The sequence below is a fragment of the Nuphar pumila genome, chromosome 1, assembly GCF_984573655.1.
Source record: "Nuphar pumila chromosome 1, dmNupPumi1.hap1.1, whole genome shotgun sequence".
Lineage (NCBI taxonomy): Eukaryota > Viridiplantae > Streptophyta > Magnoliopsida > Nymphaeales > Nymphaeaceae > Nuphar > Nuphar pumila.
Genome location: NC_143249.1, coordinates 7779476 through 7800699, shown reverse-complemented (window position 1 = coordinate 7800699; position 21224 = coordinate 7779476). Strand labels below are relative to the sequence as shown.

General features: G+C 34.8%; 1 protein-coding gene across 1 annotated transcript; it reads left to right on the top strand.

Annotated features, from left to right (window-relative positions):
- Positions 1-1249: 1249 nt before the first annotated feature.
- Positions 1250-20241, top strand: LOC149847858 (kinesin-like protein KIN-4C). Its single transcript, XM_090002538.1, has 28 exons — positions 1250-1396; positions 2968-3114; positions 3262-3417; positions 4470-4723; positions 7215-7393; positions 7489-7613; positions 8190-8226; positions 8423-8514; positions 8603-8716; positions 8790-8903; positions 9879-9965; positions 10326-10491; positions 10738-10838; positions 11174-11272; positions 11353-11466; positions 11557-11673; positions 11786-11866; positions 13356-13427; positions 13511-13604; positions 13731-13762; positions 13872-13969; positions 14472-14540; positions 14644-14871; positions 16117-16264; positions 18033-18101; positions 18192-18707; positions 19296-19385; positions 19747-20241. The coding sequence occupies exons 1-28, from the start codon at positions 1250-1252 to the stop codon at positions 20239-20241; spliced, it is 4041 nt and encodes a 1346-aa protein (XP_089858664.1).
- The last annotated feature ends 983 nt before the right edge of the window (positions 20242-21224 follow it).

Sequence of the window (21224 nt, the reverse complement as noted above, 5' to 3'; positions counted from 1 at the left end):
TTATCGCTTTATGACTAATATCACTATAAGAGCAATATTCTTAAGCCAGGTTACAACACCAAAGGGGACTCCGCTTGTTTGGTAGGAGCTATTAGTGCACGTCACCTAGTGTTGGAACGTTGCAAATTCAAATCCCAATGATACGATGTACAACTGGAGGGGGTCTGCCTAACCTCAAGTAGTCTATGAAAAAAGTTATAACTCCAAAGTGTCACATTTTTTATAGCAATATGCTGGCTTTCAAAAATACCACATGAAATCCTGATGTTTTGAAACTATCGGTGATGTTTGCTACATATTCTCATTTTAGCATAAATTTCGGTTCTGGATTCAGTTTACTTTGTTGGATCTAGTTTGGATTATGACTTGACCGAACCTAAAATCTGGATTGGAATTTACCACGTTCCCTGTTTTCGCCATACGACACGAATCTCGCAGTAATGGCGTTTGATACAGAGATCCCGGCCCGGGTCAGGTCTCGTTTTGGATTAAACCCAAAGGTAACATTTTACCAAAAAAAGAACTAAACAAATCTGGGCAGTCAATTTCTGAACATTGAGCGCTAGACCTTGGCTTTTCAATTCGTGCACCTCAACCGGCTGCACCATATCGCTTCAAGAGGGGTTGGCGTAGTGGGGGCGTCTCCCCTCTATGCAGGTCCACACCCAGTATGGAAGGCTGAGTCAACTCGCCACATTTTCATGTCAGGTGCGGTTTCTTCGGGTTATAAAAAAAAATAACGGACCCCACTATCGATCCGAACTTCCATTTTTCAGTTCCCAAGAAAAAAATAAAAAAACTCTCGCATGTGCGAGAGGCTCAAACAATCAAAACCTTGCGTCCCACCACACGAGCGACCCGCAAATTTGAATCCGGACTCAAGGCGCTCTCTCAATTCCAGTTTATTCCTCTTCCGTCCGTTGTGTAGAAGTAAAAAAAAAAAAAATCAAATCAAACACAAGCCCGCCCCTTCGTTTCGTTCCGCCTTCGGAAAATTCCCTTCTCTCGTTCTTTCGCAATCGTCGGAATCCCTTTTTCCTTGCTCCAATCTTTTCTTGTATCTCTTATTCTCTGTCTTCCCGTTGTTTTCCTCTCCCTTCTGAAACAGAAAGGGTAGGTTTCACTTTTCTATGGTTTTATTGAGGCGATTTCTACCTCCGATGAGTTCCTACGGAACTCATTGATCCGTTCTTCCCATCACGATTCTTCTTTCCCTCATTCGGTTCGTGAGTGAGAATTGGGCGGAAGAATGGACGCGGTTTCTGCCCTGATGCCGCCGCCGGAGAAGGATTCCTTGACGAGCGTCAAGGTCGCGGTGAACATCCGCCCTCTCATTCCGTCAGAGCGCCTCGCGGGATGCACCGATTGCATTACTGTGGTTCCTAGCGAGCCTCAGGTGATCGGATGTTTTGGTTTGTTTTTCTTTTTTTTTTCCCGCATTCTTGGCCGAAATTTGGGGGTTTTGTAGTTTTGTGCGAGTGTGAGGTTCGATCTTGGATGCGAACGTTGCTCTTGATTCTTGTATCGCATGCTTTTCAAGGGGAATGAATTCATGCAAGTTCACTGTTTTCTTTTTCCGGTTGTTGATTGCTTGAATCTGTGTAGAGATATCGGCTACTTTGGCTCAAGGTTTGGTAGAATTCTTGTGCTTTCACTTTTTCCAAACTAAGTATTCACGAGGAAACCATGCGTGCAGGGGAATGGGTCTGGACAGCTAGCTTTTTTTTTTTCAGAAACCTGATTTAGTTGTTGTTAATGGTCTTAAGTATCAGATGAATATATGAAAAGTAATTGGTTGCTAAACTGCTTCAAATAGTAGATTCACTTACTGGATAAAATTGAAAAGTTTTTTAACGATGCTATCTTATATGGATATGTGGCATTGGGAAGCCAAGGAATCGGAACTGTCTTCCCAACTGAAATTCTTGGAGTTGCAACATAAGAATACTGCAAAAAGTTAGCAACTGCAACTTACAAATGTTGGCATTGTGTTGCCACACCTGGTGCTGGAACTCAATGAATTCATAAACTAAAATGGATTCAGAAGTCTGTTGTCCAAATGTCAGGTTAACTGAAGTCCTGGATTAAACATGATAATGCATAACTGCATATGATTAAAGGAAGATTTTAGTTGTTTTATTGTCTCACGAACGATTTGCTGAACACTTGGGAGTGCTAAGTATACGTGCTTGAAAGGTGTTCAGGTATAATGCAATTTCATAAAGAAGTCTCATTTCCACTGGTTTGAGTTGTATGGAAGAGATTCCAGAGACACGATCCCAATATGATACATCATTATGGTGTTCTATTTGTTGTTATAAAGAATGGCTAAAGTGTACTCTCAAAATCAATGAACTAATGTCTCCACTGAAACGATCATCATATCATGCAATATATATTTAATTTGCTTTACTTATTCATCATTATAAATTTGTGGCTAGCTCTGAAATAAGGAAAGTTACCAGTTAGGCATCCTTTTTAAAACTTATTAGGTTTTTCCTTAACCTGTGGTTCCAACAGTAGTTTCCTCACTATACATGTCTTTATTAATATCCACATGCCTAATTTATTACATGTGTGTGCATCCATATGTTTTGCTATTTTTCTTTTGATCTTGTTGAAACTTGATAACTTCATGTTTGTTGTTTTCATGGACATATGCTACAGACACTTATAGCTATTATCGTCTGTTGTTTGGTTCTTTTCTTCAAGCAGAGTCCTATTAATTTTTTGATTTATGTTCCATTCTTGTCTGTCTTGTTGTCACTATTATAGATTAGTGTTTATTTTGCCAGTACTTTGCTCATTTTTAATCTATTATTTTTGTCCATTGCTCACTTCTCTAAATCATGGATCTCTTTCTCGGCATCTTGATCTTTCTTTCTTAAGATAAAGTAATAATGTGAAATTTATTTTTTACCATGAGTTTTATGTTTTGACCGAATTGGTGATCATTTCATTCCGCAGGTTCAAATTGGAAACCATGCCTTCACCTTTGATTATGTTTTTGGAAGTAATGGCACTCCGGCTGATGCACTTTATGATGATTGTGTGTCTCCGCTAGTTGATGCCCTGTTTTCTGGCTACAATGCGACTGTTCTTGCATATGGCCAAGTATGCCATTTTTAATTCGTGTTATGATTTTTGTTCTAAATGTGGATATTTATTGTATAAAGTAAATATTGGTTTAATATATACATGTACACTTCTCTTCTATAGTTAAAAAATAATTGATTTTTGTGTGGGTTTGTTGTTTTTCAGACAGGTTCAGGGAAGACATATACAATGGGAACTGGCTATACAGACGATATTAGTAGCAGTAGAGGCGTTACTCCCAAGGTCATGGAGTCCATATTTGAAAAAATAGAGGCCCAAAAAAGCTCTACAGAATTTTTGGTTAGAGTGTCATTTATTGAGGTAGGCAACCAAAGCATTTGAGTTTAATTGGTGATGCTATTTTTGGCATTGCTATGTCCCATAGTCATTGGGTCTGTTCTTCAAATCCTAAAATTCTTCAGTATTCTTGGGTAGGGTTATTTGTGAATTAAAAAGGAATCCAATATATTCGAAATTGTATGTTGTTGATTGTAATTTGCTGCCAAAGTTAGAGAACTTGGTAACTGCACTTGGTTGTCTCTGTCACAATGTCTTTATTATTGCCAAAGTATCATGTATTGCTATGTAATATGGGTAACTCTACCATACTCTTGTACATATTCTGGTACTTGGGTACTTTGGTATGGGTTAACTGTTGTTAACACTTGGGATAGAAAGTGTCTTGGTATGGGTTAACTGTTGCTAACACTTGGAATAGAAATTATCCAATGTTAATATGCTTTTCTTTTATTAATTGTTAGTTAATTATATACCTTTGACATGTTCTAGTCTTTTAGTTTGCAATGAACAGTTGACAATTTCATATATAGAACATTTCGTAAAATGTAGTTTGATTGTGCATTTATGTGTGTGTAGGTGTACCTCCATACCTATCCTTTTGGAATTCGCTGTTATACCCCTTGTATTGTGTCTTGTACCTGAACCCCTACCTATTTGATATAGATGTATCCTCACTGAAATTATAGAAAATGAGAAGCTCTTAAACGTTGGTTCTTTAAAAGTTGAGTTTAAATTATCAGAATATTAGTGAGATTCCAACCAAAATAATACTATATGATTAAGCCGCTTACTTCTCCAAAACTTATAATTTATAATTGCAAACCAGATTTCTCAAACATAAAAATAAACTTATCTTGTTTTACAAAGCCTTTTTGATTTTTTTCTAAACTTTTTTTTTTGCTAGACTATGAATGTAATTTATGCTAGTATTTCAATAAGTTTCTTTAAATTCATATCTTTACATGCTTGTGGGTTGCATCGTGCAGGTCTTCTCATTCTCATTTGATAGTTTTTTTTCTTTCCCTTGAATTGGAACGTCAACATTGACTTTGTGGCATCATTTGTTTGGGCAGATTTTTAAGGAAGAAGTTCTTGATCTACTTGATCTGCATCTTTCCTCTTCTATAAGAACCGAGGGGATTGTTCCTGGAAAGCCCACTGTTTATGTTAGAGTTCCTATTCAAATTAGGGAAACAACAAATGGAGGTATCACACTATCTGGCATTACAGAGGTTGAAGTCAAATCGAAGGAGGAAATGACATCATTTTTGGCACAAGGTTCACTATGTCGTGCTACTGGCTGTACAAATATGAATCGAGAATCCAGGTTTTTTGGCATCTTTATTACTTTTTGGCAAAATATTATTTCACTTGTGTTCTTTTACTTCACATTAGTAAGTGACATTGTACTTCTCGGATGGTTTGTCTTTTTTTTTTAAACATAATTTTAGCCTTCTTCTTTTTATAGACATTTGAATCAAGCAATTGATGCCTTCTATATATATGTGTGTGTGTGTGTGGTTACTGGAAGTGCTTTGAGTAAATAGGAATCCTGATTTCTAAGAAGAAGGAAGCAGAAGCGATCAGGTCCCAATTCCTAGTCATTAGTGTATATTCATATAGTTGTTGCTAAGTATTTAGTCTAATAAATAAAATATACTCGTGTGTCCGAATAAAATATATATTTCAATAGTTTGTATCTAAAGTAAGGTTATCAAGTTGTTTCTTTTGAATATTTGTTTACTTTTGTTGAATGTATACTTGTGTGTTGTTCTCTTAAGTGATCTAATGATTTTTTAATATCCTTATAGTTGTTGACTATATTCTTCGTTTCTTAAAAGTTTTCTTCTAACCTTCATAAATTTATCAATATTGACATGATTTCACGTGTTTCCTAATTGACTATCCATACCTTTTTTTTCTTGCTTTTATCTTCGTGAATCTTTTAAAGATTCAAAATGATTGCTTCTCAATTTCAATTCTTGCATGGCTTCCTGCTTTCAGTTCCCACTTTGACAACTTTGCTACATATATATACATACATACATATATGTATGCTTATTTTCATATGTTTTACATGCACCCTCACAGAAGTGCATAGTTGCTTACAATTTTTTCATCAAATTGTAATTGTCCTTTTCATCTTTTTTTTTGCATTTAAATTTAAAATAATTTTTACAATATTGGACTATGCATTCTGTTTTTTTTTTCCCGCTAGAAATGGGCTTGTATGATTTGTGATGTTGTTTGATTTTCATGATATTGGCTAAATCACATATAAAATTTTTAGAATCTCCTTCCAGTGAGAGTGCTATATGTAAGTTTATTTTCATATGTTTTACAAGCACCCTCACAGAAGTGCATCGTTGCTTACATTTTTTTTACCAAGTTGTAATTGTCCTTTTCATTTTTTTTTTTGCATTTAAATTTAAAATAATTTTTACAATATTGGACTATGCATTCTGTTTTTTCCCCCTAGAAATGGGCTTGTATAATTTGTGATGTTTGATTTTCATGATATTGGCTAAATCACATATAAAATTTTTAGAATCTCCTTCCAGTGAGAGTGTTGAAAGTGGTGATTGGTGAGGAAGTGATTGCATTTATTCTTCTATCTTCTGTTGCCCAAACTGCTGACTGGAGTAATTTCTCGTTTGCGGTTGACCCTCCTAGTTATTGGGGTTAAGACCCTTTTAAACGTGACAAATAACATAATATTGTTGGTCTTTTAATTTACCACTTTTGTGACAAATAAAATAATATTGTTGGTCTTTTGATTTACCACTTTTTAACTATTTTAGTGTAAAACTATTGGTCCATACATCATAATGAAAAGATGGTTGGCTGTGCTTTTTCCTAGTGCATTTTATGGATTTGTGAAAACATTGGATGTGGTGGTTTATATCTTATGTGTGCTTGTGTGTGCATAGGGTAACACATATCTTCTGATGGAATAGCAAAGTTCTTCAACTGTTACTTTGTTCTGTAACCCAGAAATTTCATCTCTACATTTTCCTTGAATATGAGTTGGTGGGGAAGAAGGGGATTTTTGTTATACTTGACAAAGTCATTTATTTTTTAAGAATGGGTGTCTCTGCAAAAAGGACATGTCACTGGCAATTTATCATAGTTTGTGAGTTCTTTTGCATGTTTCAATATCCTCTTTCTGATTAGGTGTCAAATATTAAAACTTATTGCCTTTCATGTAAGGGCTAAGTAGTTTATGTTTGTACTCGAAAAGGTTGGAGCACGAACACCTATTTTCTTATTGCTGCCACTATTCTTGCACACTCTGAACTCCTCATAATAGCAATTAGAGGGATATTTTGTTTTCCAAGTGATAGTCTTTATGGAAAATAAGCTGAGAAATAGAAATTGTTATCGCTAGGTATTTTTATGTTAAAATATTGGCATCCTCTGTGTCCATTTGAGTAATTCTATATTTAAGTGTTTGTAATTATTTTAGTTACTGCATTTTGGATTAAGTGTGCAAAAAGTTTTGTCTTTTATTTCTTTATTTCATGGGAAATACGCTAACTGGACATAATAGTTTCTTCAACATATTCTTGCTTGGCACTGTCATGAGGGTAAATCTAACTTTGTTAAATTTTAGTGCGTATGGCTTGTTACTCTCTCTCTCTCTCTCTTTCTTCATGTAATTATGTTGAAGCACATGTATGATGTTTGTCTTCTTCTTTAGTCTTTTTGTTACATCTAAGTGGGGCTAATTGTGCCTAATTCTTATTGCAAATGATTTTGAATTGAATAATTTTGTTTTAATACTTTGTTAATGTGCTTTACCTGTTTTACAATTCTAGTCGATCTCATGCTATTTTTACAATCACATTGGAGCAAAAGAAGACTGTGATTGGCCTTGGTGCTGCAATGGGCGCTGACATGAGTGATGATTTTTTATCTGCAAAGCTTCATCTTGTGGATCTTGCTGGGTCAGAGCGTGCCAAACGTACTGGAGCAGATGGGTTGCGATTTAAAGAGGGTAAGTAGTATTTTGTGTAAGAATAAAATGCGGAAGAAGATAAGTAGTTTTCATAACTTATCTCTTTATTAATTGTGACATTGCCATTTTCGTAGGAGTTCACATAAATAAGGGTTTACTGGCTCTTGGGAATGTCATAAGTGCTCTTGGGGACGAGAAAAAACGAAAGGAAGGAGGACATGTCCCATATCGAGACAGCAAGCTAACTCGTTTGCTTCAGGTATTATAGTTGTTTGTCTGTGTTTTGCCTAATCACAATTTGGAATTTGCATATTCCCTAAAAAATCTCCTTTCTTCTTCGTGCTTTCCTGCTAATATTGTTTATAAATTGAAATTGTCATCTCCTATCATTTTATAACATGAAAAAAGTAGGCAATGAACTAATTGTGCCCTTCATGATCTAGTGAATGAACATCATTGAATATGCTAATTTATGTTGATTTTTGGACAAACATGATGATGTCTTTTGAACTATAATTTGGTGAACTTCACATGGAATCAAGTTTTATCTAATTAGGAATTTTTTCATTTCTTGCAAATTTGATGTTATGTGCTTTTATATTAAACTACTTGTGTATAATACTCAATTTTCATTGTTTTTGAGTTATTATATTAACATTTGTGTAAACTAAAATTGTGTGTTCATGGATCATTCTTTAATATGTCTTGAAAAAATATATCTTTTATCAAAAGCTAAAATTGTGTGTTCATGGATTGATGCTTTACTAGGTCTAGTTGCATAAATATGTTTTATCAATTTTTGATTTATTAATTGCTAAATGATTTTATTGGGTAGGATTCTCTTGGTGGAAACAGCAAAACAGTCATGATAGGTGAGTTTTTTTTTTTTTTTAATTATTGATTTGAGAGTTTAGATAGGGTGATTTAAGATATTTTGAATTATCTTTAATTTATTCAACTGTTTTGGTTTTGTGCACTATTTTACATGTGTAAATGTCTATTTGTTCTTTTTTAAGAAATTGTTGATATTCCATCATCATCATCTACTGATATATGTTTTGATTATAGCCTGTGTTAGCCCTGCTGAAACAAATGCAGAGGAAACTTTAAACACCTTGAAGTATGCAAACCGTGCACGCAACATTCAAAATAAAGCAATTGTAAGTTAATTCTCACAGTTGCATTAGTTACTTTCCTTTTTCTTTCATGAGAGTTGCTTTTAGTTATTCCTTGTGTTCTTGACCGTAGGTAAATCGCAATCCAGTGGTTGCTGAAATGCAAAGAATGAGAGCTCAACTTGAGCAACTTCAAGCTGAATTGTTGTATGCTCGTTCAGAGGGTGCCCCTTTTGAAGAGTTGCAGGTACCAAAGATTTGCTTAGATTTGCTTCCTTAGATCATTAGCGCTAATTTTGATATTTATATGGTTACTTCAGGTTTTAAGGCATAGAATTTCGGTGCTTGAGTCTAGTAACGTTGAGTTGCGGCGGGAACTTCAGGATAGTCGAATTACCTGTGAGCGTTTAGCACAAACTACTGTTGATGCTGAGGTGAATTATGTGTTCTAATTTTTTGTTATATATCAAAATGCATATAATTCAAATGTGCGGGTCTATTGAATCTTATTTTCCTTCCAGCATTTGGCAATGCACGATTTTATGAAAATTGTGATTTAGACCAGAGTTACCAGAAGTTTCTTAGATAGGTGGGAAGCTCGCTTCCAGAAAACTCGCTTCGGAAACGCGATACTCCTCGCTTCCGAAACTTGATGAGAACCTCGTTTCCCCCACATTTCTCCTATGCTTTCTACACGCTTTATCTGTCCTTCTTATATGTTCTCTTACTCAACTTTCATGTTTTTTATGTGTTTGTTCTTACTCTTCTCACTCACTTCTATGTGATTTCTCTAAATTGGTAATCATCCTTTTTAGATTTTGTTAAAATTTTAATTTTTTACACTAAAGAATCATGAAATTTATTATTAGTCATTTTTATTTTAGTCTTTATTTGTGTTTCATTTTGATTCTCATTCAATTCTTATATTTCTTTTTTTATTCCTCGCTTCCCGCTTCTCGCTTCTCGCCTCTGCTTCCCGTATCGTTTCCCGCTTCCGCTTCCTAGTCCAGCAACCTTGATTTAGACTATTGGTACAATTGGATTGTCATGTTAAATGAAGAGATCTTTTCCTCCTTTTTATCTCATTTTTTTAAATATTTGAATGTTTTTTTTTGTATCATTGTCGTTTATGTGTAAACTATTTGGCTATTTCAACAACAATAACTTTTGTTTCTTTCTATCTAGCGAAGCACATAACTATATGTAAGAAAAGGAATAGGAGCCTGCCATGGAACTGCCCATAAAAAGTGAATTTTCTCCAATTTTTTTGAGTCCTAATGCAAGAATTGGACACTATTTGACATGTTAATTTGGTCCATCTACTTTTTAGTTGTTTGATACAATATCTGTTCTACGTTTCCGAATTTATGAATACATGGAACTTATATTATTAAAATTCAATGAAATAGGTGGAGAAAAACAAGTTAATCATGAAGATTGAATCTGCTCGAAATGGAAAACCTTGGGACGAAATTGATGACGAGGTTAAGGCACATGTAAGTTTATCATTCCCTAGTTTTGGCTTCCAATTTTATCATGTGAAGGTTTTAATGCAGCAAGTTTTGTTTATTTTCTTGTTTCTTTGTGTTTGTTTGACATTTGTTATTTGAGGTGTGGAAAAGAATATCAGTGTCAAGCGCATATTTGTTGGGTTCTCTTTAGTGAATTTTATCCATGTATTGTTGTACATTTAAAGTATTACAAAGAGACTCTACTTTAGCATGCCACATTTTGCCATATCATGATAAGGAGCTCATTGCCCAACAAAATATGACGTGTGATCTTATTAATTATGTTATAGTATTTCCTACCTGTGGTTTTTCAAGTGTTACATTTTTCTTAATCGTGCTCTGCAGGATATTGATTTATTCAAAAGGTATGCAACGAAGATCCAAGAGCAAGAAGCAGAAATACTACAATTAAGAAGCTTATGCCAAACAAAGCAAAATAATGTTATAGAAAGCTTTGATTTAGATGATCATGACTCATCCTTTTGTGATGGCAATGCCACTACATTTTCAGGTGCTCGCGAATTCCTTTTTTCTTTGCTAATCACTCTTTTGGTCTAATGCTGGTTGTCATGATCTGATTTTATACTATGTTGTTTCAACTAGATTATAATGTTGTTGTTTCTTCTGTTTGCTAATCTTTTTACAATAGTGATTGTTGTCATTGTTATCTAATACTTTTTAGACTAGTCAATAGTTGTGTCTTGGATGATGTTTGCATTTATAAAATGTATTTTGCTCAATTTTTAACATGATGCAGGTGAAATAGAAGTGGGGGAAAAGGAACTGGAGCATTCTGTTGTGCAAGACACATTAGGCAGAGAACTCCAAGAATTGGACAAATGTCTTGAACAAAAGGAGGTACTTTATCATCAGACAAGTGTTCATTATATGCTTTGTTATTGGATTGTAACAATATTAGTTTTGCCATTTTTTGTTGTTATACACAGTATACACAATCCCTTTGTGCAATAGTAGACTAGTCAATGTGAACACGCCAATTAATATTTGATTTTGAGTTTTTAAAAATTTCATAATTGGTACATGATTTGTTGGAAGGTCTGGGTTTTGATTGAACTCATTTTCCACAGCTTTCTCATGCCATTGTTGTGGCCCATGCTCTTTCATTTTCATGCAGTTTAATATTTATTGGCAACGATAAAAACTGATTTCTTTGCTTTATTGTTTGTTCACAGGCTGAAATGAAGTTGTACTCCAAAACTGATACAGTAGTCCTCAAGCAACATTATGAGAAGAAGTTGCTTGAGTTGGAGCAAGAGAAGAAGCTCTTACAGGTAATTTTTTGTAACAAATTGAATTGGGCCCTTGGAGTCATAAAGAATGCATGTTTTTCATTTCATTTTCTGTTGACCAGAAAGAGATGGAACGCTTGAAAATGGAGCTTGCAAATATTTCATCTACTTCAGATGAGGGTGCTCAAAAACTAAAGGAAGCATATCTTCAGAAGTTGAATGCACTAGAAGTTCAGGTCGTTCAATAGTAGCCTTGTCTTATTTTTCCCTCTTCTTTTGCATGACGTGAAACAACATAAAGTGAAATGTGGATAAATTTAGTACAGGTGGCAGAATTGAAGAAAAAACAAGATGCACAATCACAACTTTTGAGACAAAAGCAGAAGAGTGATGAAGCAACAAAGCGCCTCCAAGAGGAAATTCAACGAATTAAGTCACAAAAGGTATAGTTGTCATTAATTGCTGTGCATGATATAAAAAATTGCAAAGATGGTCTCTTGTTTCTGTTTTTAGACGGGTATGTGGATTCTTATCGATTTCAATTTTGTGTTATAGGTTCAGTTGCAACACAAGATCAAGCAAGAGTCTGAGCAGTTTAGGGCATGGAAAGCTTCAAGAGAAAAGGAGGTTCTACAGGTATAGTTGCTTTATTTTAATTTTTATTGACTCAAAGTTATATTTGGCTATTCTTTTGAAAAAACAAGTCAAGGCACAAATGTTCATATGTTTTTCTCATTTTAAGAACATTTATGCTATTATGTACTTTCTTGTTTATAATGAGTAAGTGTGATATGTTTGGTCTTTATCTATTATGTGCTACTTACTAGTTATTATTATTAATAAACAACACTTTTTGCTTCAATGTGGTCGTCAAACTAGTTTTCTTTTTTTAACTTTTGATATATGTGTAATAAACTAATTTTATAATGATCTAGAAAATAATACGATTTTTTTAGTTCCAATAAGTATTATATTAGCATTTATTTTATGCCTTTATAAACAAAATATTTTGTCAGAAAATCTTAGATGAATTAGTAGTATCATATATCTAACACATTTGTCTCTTTTTAATCATGCTCTTCAAAAGACTTGTTAATTAACTTGTTAAATGCTTCTTAGTTCTCATTTTCCACTTGACATGTACTTATCAACCACTTGTTTCTTGCTGATGATTCCCACATCAGTTCTCAATTCTGCCTTCTTCTTTGGCAACTTTTAGACCTCCAATGTAGCCATACAGAATTTTAAAGGATTGATTATCGATACTTCTTCGAGCAGTGGCCATTGTGTCACTTTCTCTGTATGTCTATGTCACAGGGACTCTCCAACTAGGTGCCGCACCCGCGTCGCACCCGCACCTGATGCGGTCAACATGACCCTGGGTGCAGTCAATGCACCCAGGGTCATTTATGTCCAACTTTTGGACTTTATATATATATATATATATATATATATATATATATATATATATATATAATTTTTTATATTTTTGTCGCACCCCCCGCACCCAAGTTTTTTTAAAGTGCCGCACTCCCGCACCCGCATCCATGTGACATAGCTGTATGTCTATTTAAGTAAGCAATGATGGATTTTGTTGTATAATTGATTTGTTTTGTGCTTTACATATAAGAATTATGTTACTATTTGTCTATGTCTACTTTAAGTAAGAAATGATTGATTTTGTTGTATAATTGATTTGTTTTGTGCTTTACACTTAAGAACAAATATTTGGAGATATGTTTCATTTTGCTTCTTCTTTAGTAAATGATGTGTATTTTAGTTCACTAGGGGAGTTTATGTATATGTATGTTGTGTTTGCTGGGGTGGGGAAAGGATTGGGGGTGTTAGGGGAAGAACACGTGAAAATCAGTAGTGCAAATGATGTTGGAAAATTTGTAGGGCAAAACTATGGCGAATTTTCCATTTGCTTTGGTGTTATGAATTCAGTGTTGACAAAATCAAAGTATTTTTGTCTGGAATCATGTTGTGATAATGGAAAGCAACTATTCTAGTATTTGATTCTAAAAAACTATTCAGTAATTCAGTCTTGAAATTAAGCAGTTGTTGGATTGCTTTACTCGTATTGGAAATATAGCCCTGAATTGAATTGGAGTACATTTTACAGTTGAGGAAGGAAGAAAGGCGAAACACGTATGAGATGCACAAACTCTTAGCTTTGAATCAAAGGCAAAAGATGGTAAATCCACCTATCTATCAAGTAGTTAATGCATTCATATTCGCCTATGTGGTTTTCATGTTCATTTTGCGTTTATTTTAAAGGTTCTTCAACGAAAGTCTGAGGAAGCGGCCATGGCAACTAAAAGGCTCAAGGAGCTTTTGGAAGCACGGAAGGCTTCTTCTCGTGAAACATTTGGTATGCCTGTCTCTATACCTGGCTTCTTCTCATGGGACATCTTGTGTCATGTTGACATATAAACACATATAATGCATCTTCTTAATCTAACATTGCTTCTATAATTCTATTCTTTTCTTTTTACAGCTGGTGGCAATGGAAATGTTCCAGGGGTTCAGGTAACTTAGAAAATTATCTCTGATCTCTTATATTTCTTATTTTTTGCTTGATGCCATTTTGTCGTGTCCTAGTTTAATGATTCTTTTGTTATACATATTGTCCTTGTAGAGCAACGAGAAGGCATTTAGACAGGCCATTGAGCATGAACTTGAAGTTATAGTCCGTGTGCATGAAGTGCGCTCGGAGTATGATAGGCAAATACAAGAGTAAGGGTTTATTGCTTTTTAAACATTTCCTTGTTCCTTACTTTTGAGGCGTTACTTTTCTCGTCTTCATGTTTTCTAGTATCAGTTGTATGTTTATCCTCACAATTAATGTGATCATTAATAGTTGCGCAAATTACTAATCATAATCTGGGTTCAGGGTGTGACTGAAAATGTGACATTGTTTAACTGAGAGATAAACATAGGGATGCATGCATTGAAAGCTTGTAATTCTTGCTTATATCAAAATATTGAAGGCCCATTTTTCACATTGTGTACTTCTAGAGCATGCTAAAATATTTATTTTTATACAAAAAAATGCCAAACTTGCTTATTCTTGTTGACTATGTAAATCATGCTAGTGTACTTTGATAAGCATTTTCTTGTATCTTTGCTTTAGCTAAATTGGAAATAGGTCTGCTTGTATCAATTCCACAACTGCCATGTCGAATATGTGCAATTGCCACTCACTGGAAGTGTGTTCTTCGAATGGTTGCATTAACAGGAGAGCCAGAATGGCTGAGGAAATTGCAAAGCTAAAGGAGAGTGAAGTGGTGAAGCAAAATTGTATGGGGTGAGTTGGTGTTGCTAAGAGTGTTTTTTGGTTACTTCTTATATTATGTTTACACAACATGTGTATACTTAATCACATTTTGCCTACCACTTGTCTCTTGCAGTGACTGTTCTTCGACTATGTCACCAGGTGCAAGGAACTCAAGGATATTTGCCCTTGAGAATATGTTGGCTACTTCTTCTAGCACCCTCGTATCCATGGCTTCACAGTTATCAGAAGCGGAAGAGCGTGAGCGCATTTTCAGTGGACGTGGGCGCTGGAGCCAAGTTCGTTCTCTTGGTGACTCAAAAAATCTGCTGAATTACTTATTCAATATTGTTTCTTCTTCAAGGTAATAAAATTTTCAATGCCCATTAACTTGTTTCTCATTATGAAGATTTCTCTTAGTGGAACACCATATGTCCACATGGAATAGTTCTTTTTATGTTAAAATGCGAAGAAAAAAGGTGTAAACCTTGTTAAATTGTATTAATAATTCATATTTATATCTATATAGAGAGAGAGACACACACATATACATTTCATATATATATATATATTGTAATACTCAATAGGGGTAAAATAGTCTTTTCACATGTAACACACATATTCATTTGAATATGCTTTTTCCTTTTTTTTCTTTTTCCTTTTTTTGTATTTTCCTTTTATTTATTTTAGTTATTACATCATAGGAGGGGTCCACCATAGAGTCGTTGGACCCCTCCAACAGTCATAAATATGGGATCCCCTCCTTGGGTCCCATTTGCGTATAAATAAGGGGCTTTGCCCCATGTATTTGTTAAGCTTCTTGAAGCTTTTCTCAATAAGATCTCTTATATTTTTTAGTTCTCTTTCTCATTTTGTGTTTGTCTATTGCCACTTTGTGGCTTATTGTATTCTTGCCCATTAGTAGTGGCTTATTGCTTGTGTGCTTATGCATTTCCTAGTCACTTAAGTGACAATATTTTTTCTCTTTAGTGTTTCGTGACAAGCCTCACTAAGCAAATCTTTTAAACTTGGTGTAGAGCAAAAGATAGGGAACATTACATATTGTTTTAATAAATTTTGCTTGATCATTACTTCCACTTCTTTTTTATTTTCTATAGGTTCTTAATTTTTTTTAATAGCATTGTTAATGATTGTGGAATCTGTCATGTGATATGTAAAAGTCTGCTACAGTACATATGTATCTGTAAATAAATCTAGATTTTGCAATATCATAGGTGCAGTTTATAAACATGGCATAAAGTGTGTACAAATGCAAATATATTGTATTTCATATCTAATGTTCATGAGTTTGTTTAGAAAGAAGATTTCATTATAAAGTAGTATGGATATACTTAAAAAATGTAATGTTATAATAATGAAAAGATGATGGAAATTTTGGGACTTATCTTTATCTTGTCCATCTGCTCTCGTGGACATTTTTGGGTCATCCATGGAAAGAGAAGGTTAACTACTTTAATGATAGCAGGGATAACTGTAATAATCATGGAATGTATGGTTGCTTGTTGACATTAAGGTGCTGTACTGGTTATAAAACTTTTACTTTTACTGATTCTAATGCATAGCAATTTCACTGCCTTCAATGTCTTAGGTGTTGCGTCATGGACAAAGAGAGGGAGTGTCGAGAGAAAGATTCTGAGATCAAAGATCTGAAGGTGACAAATGGTAGACTTAATAATCTTCTGAGACAAATGGAAGCTCGAGCTCAGATGCAGAAGGAAATTCAACGGATGGACAAGGTTTGGATTTTGACATTTTTTTTGTGCCTTTTATTTTAGCTGACACCTTGGCACTTTGAAATGCTTGTATCATGTCACTAAAGTTTGACTTTGCTTTTACATTAGTATGTGGCTAAGTGTTTTGCAATGTGCAAGGCTTTGCTACTTTATATCTTTTGGGAGAGGTGGGTAAGGAGTTGGCTAGTTTGTTCTTGATGATGTCATTTGAAATTGTGGAGGCAAGCAGTGTGCATATTATGAATAAGTCTCTTAGTTGCCATATGCTTTTTTTTGGAATGCTTGGAAAATTCCTTGGTTTAAGTTCAGTTGACTTAGGAAGCTCCTATCAAATTCAAGGAGAACACTATGCTCACTGTTATATAGAACATGATCTATATAACCTCCTAGGCACTGAAAACTTTGACATTTTAGCTATATATTGGATGCATGCATGAGGATGAAAACAAATGCTTACATTGATCACTTGTGGCATCAATTAGAACTTGATCCACATAATCTCCTAGGCCTTAAAACCTGCAATGTTTTTGGCTATTTTAGCACACACAATATTTTTAATTTATTATGTATATCAAAATACTGTTCAATGCTATTCCAATATTGTTGATAATACCTTAAAACCATCTTTAAATTTTAATGTAATCATATTTTTATATTCATTTTTCATAAAAATATGCATATTATTCTTTACATGTATGTTCCTTACATTATTCCTTTAACTGTTCTTTTTTCCAAGACAACTTTTGAAATAGTTCAACGGCAAGAAACTCCTAAGATCGAGTCTTTTGATTAAAGCTTATTTTATACCGCAGTCCCAAATATCTGTTATTTTAATTATTTAAATGGATTTTTAGAAATTCCAAGGCATTAAGAACATGTTATTTTTTCAATATTTTTGTTACTACTATTTTTTTGTTCCTTAAAATTGTCTCAAATATTCTTTAAAAGCCATTTATTTTTAGATTCTTCTAAGAAAATTCTTGCCTTGTTGACCATGTTTACAACAAAACCACAATGCACAATTTGTTAAGATGTACATGTATATACATATGTGTGTGTGTGTGTGTATATATGTATATTTGTTTCATATTGTACATATATTCATAGATATTCATATGTATGTATAAAGTTTATTTATAATGGTGTAACAAGTAATACTCTCTAGGGGTATTTTTGCCTTTTACCCTCTAGGGGTATTTTTGTATTTTCCTCTTGTTGCAATAGATGCTGTCCACTGGGGACAATTTTGTATTTTTGTTTTTCTTTTGTTTTTTTTACATTGTAGGGGTTCTATGGTCATTGGAACCATAGAGTTGTTGGGAGCTCCAATGGTCACATTTATGACTGTTGGGAACTCCCAATGACTCCTATACTCCTATGGGAGCTCCCAATGGCTTTTAAGCCTTGGGTTTTTTTGTATATAAAGGGACTACTTGTCCCCATTTATGTTAATGTTTATCTTAAGCATTCATGCTCAATAATATCAATATTTTTTATATTTTGTGTTCTTCTCTTTAGTTCTTTGTTTTCTTGAATGCACTCAATGCTTGTGTTGTGCCTTTGTGCTCTTGTATTGTCCCTTGGGTTATGTGCATGTGAACCTTGTGTTTATGATCTTGTAAGCCCTTAGAGGCCTTCATTTTATATTTTTGCATATTTCATTATATATATATGTCATTATATATATATATATATATATATATATCCTAACACAATTTTCGGTTTTGTCCATCAGTTTAATGGTGCTGATATTCTGATATATTTTGAACAGAATGCTGCTCCCAAGAAACAGGTTGTTCATAGCGACAGTGCAGAAGGGATTCCCTATGACTTAAGAAAGGTAATATAAAGTGGGCTAATCTGCATATATGAGTACATGAATGCAAGCATTTAAAATCTTTGTGATATGACTTGTCATTTGTATTCACAGGGCATACGTAACTCCATATGTTTTAACTATGATGTGGGCTTGTTTGAAGACATGGATACATCAGAATCAGACAAGTCGGACTTGTCTGATGAGGAATGGAAAAGGAGTTCTCCACGAAAGCAAAGGAAGAAGGGACAGAGGTCACGCTTGGGCTCAATATCTAGTGCTGAAGGTGAAAGCTGCACTTCTGAGAACTCATGCACAGATAGCTCAAAGGAATTTCTCGACAGCGTGGTGTTGCCTTCTTCAGATATATGTTGCTCTTGCAGCCACTATTCTGGCTGCAAAACTCATAAATGTGAATGCCGTGCTGCTGGTAGCTCGTGTGATTCCCAATGTGGATGCAAGCCTAACAAGTGCTCTAATCGTCAAAGCTCCACTGATAATGAGGCAAATGCTTTGCTTGCTGTGGAAGGTGCATCACTCCTTGGGAGTGCGATGAAGGATATGCCAGCAGAGATAAATACAGAAATTGGGAAACAACGAAAGCCACTCTCTGATATAGGCAATGCACTGGTATGTATTAGTTTTGATAGATTTGCATCAATGTTTATAATGAGCTTGCAGGAGCTATATTTCTATTAATACATGCATAAACTTGTGCATCTTTTCAAGAGTTGATTGGGAGATGGATTTGAAGACGTTTGTTGGTTTTGTGGGTCATATATGAAAGATTTGATGGTTCTATTGTCTTGGGTTCTTGACATTATTCACGTTTTTATCATGCGGCAGTACTTCCTTTTTTTTTTTAAATGTATAATCTGTTTGTAAAAGCTATAAAGTTAGAGCATTTACAGAAACTCTTTTTGAGGTGACTTTGAAACTTTTATTGAAGATTAGTGGTTTTCTTTTTTCAGCCTGAATTTTTACTTCATTAATGGAAAATAAATAATCAGTTCTTTAATGTGTTTTTTCTATTGGGAAGAAGGTTGAAATCTTATGTTGCATTAGTAACATGCAATCTGTAGGCCAGTTTTGTTGCGGTCTGGCTGCTTTCGTTGGAAGCTATCTCATCTTAGTTGTAATGCAATAGTGTTTTTTATAAATTTATGAATCTGTTCACTTTTGAGGCATTAAAATGGCTTCTGATCTTGTGTTATCTAGATTCTAATCACTTGTGGAGATGCTTTATATGATAATGATGCAGTAGGAATAGAACTGGCGGTGTGCAGTGGCATCATGGGATGCTTGGATGTATGGTTCTCAATGCATAGTGTAACGATGTGGTTGATGACATTGAGGTGTGCTATAGCCGGCCTCTTTAGAGCCTGCCACTGATATACACTGCCTTTCTGCTTGAGAAACTCTGATTCTCTGTCAGTGTAAAGGGATATGCATACAATATCATGTGTGGCTCTTTTGCATGATCTGTATCAGCTGTTAAAGTTGCTGTCTTGGTTGCCCTGGTGGGTTCTGTGCACATTCTTTTTTGGTATCATCTACTGCTGTGACTGGACAATTGTTCTCTAGTACTATTTTAACTTCTATGTGCCGTCTTAGTTTCTCTACTACTGTTTTAACTTCCATCATGTGTGGATTCAATGCCTGTTTGCAGGCCAATTCAAATGCATCCCAGGCAAGCCAGCGGAAGAAATGGAAGAAATCTTCAGTTCAGTTGATCCCAGTGCCAACACCTGAAGTTTCAACTGCAAGCCAAGAGCAGCAAACCAGCGAAGTGCTAAAACAGGATGCCTCTGTGGGTGCCGAAGAGATTGCCATTCCCCTAAAACTACCGCGAGCAATGCGCCAGTTGCCTAAGTCCAGCAGTGGCAGTATCTTGACACCTGCAGTTCCAACAGCAAGCCAAGAGCAAACCAATGAAGTGCTTAGACAGGATGCCTCTGTGGGTGCAGAAGAGATTGCCATTCCCCTAAAACTACCACGAGCAATTCACCAGTTGCCTAAGACAAGCAGTGACAGTATCTTGAGAGAGAAAAATTCTGACCATGTTGATGAAGTGAGATCTGAAAAGCCAGCAAGCGGAGGTGCATCAATGAGCTCACTTCGGCCTGCCAGGGGTTCTTCTGATGAGAAAGAGAACAACTTGTAGTGACAAATAGTCATTCTTTGAACAAGAGGGAATCAATCTTCTTGCTTCCCTCCTGTTATGTTTCCATTCTGATTATTGGAATTTTTCCAAATGGCTGCAGCATTCTAATGTTTATTAGAATTGGAAGAAACTGCAAGTTTCCAGCATTGCAAATACAAATGGTCATTCCTTGTTTTGTTCATAATCAAGTGACAAGAAAAATCAAACTTACTGGGGGGACACTTTTTTTAGGGTTTACACAAGCTCTTGCATTTGGAAGTCAAGTTCCATATTCTTTCTTAGCGCAATTTACATAAATTCGAACCTGCAATTAATAGCTAATACTTGTGCATTCCTCTCTCAAGAATACTTGTACACATTGGCAACACCCATCACTCTGCAATGCTGCAAGTAGAACAGGAAATGTCTCTACATAGACTTGTATGAAGGTCTTGTTATTCAATGTATAATTAACGCCCTCAGTGGCATGTCTGGTTCCAATAATGGGTGTATAAAGCTGCTACCGCTGGAGTAAGATAGTTGGAGCAGTGAAAATCATGCTAGTTTATTGGCTCTGGGTTTAAATTGAACAGGGTCATGCCTTTAACTGGCTATTATCATAAGACAGGAAGAAAATAAAAAGTTTGGCTGCAGTTGTATAGGACAAGATTGGTAGCTGACACCTGCAGTTGTATAGGACAAAATAGTTAAATATACATATATAATCAATCATTGTTGTATAATAATTTTTCAATAAATTATCATATTTCAATTTCTTAATAAAAATAGTGACTTTGTAACGTGAAATTGTTGTTTAAATGCAAAAATATTAATATAAACTAGCTTGATACTCATTTATAATATAATCTATATAAACGTGTTTTTAGGTAAGATGGTACACTACATTTCTCAAATAATGAGAACGAGTTTCCTAAACATTTGATACTTTTGTTTAAGGTTTTCGAAACGAGTTTCGACTGGTATCTGGTACTGGCACGCTTGAT

What these genes read in the sequence shown, in the direction of transcription:
- LOC149847858 (XM_090002538.1), top strand. Translation starts at nt 1,250, where the DNA reads ATGGACGCGGTTTCTGCCCTGATGCCGCCGCCGGAGAAGGATTCCTTG. An exon ending in TGGGTTGCGATTTAAAGAGG is followed by an intron (nt 7,394 to 7,488) that starts GTAAGTAGTATT and finishes CCATTTTCGTAG; the next exon opens with GAGTTCACATAAATAAGGGT. An exon ending in AAGAGAAGAAGCTCTTACAG is followed by an intron (nt 11,273 to 11,352) that starts GTAATTTTTTGT and finishes TCTGTTGACCAG; the next exon opens with AAAGAGATGGAACGCTTGAA.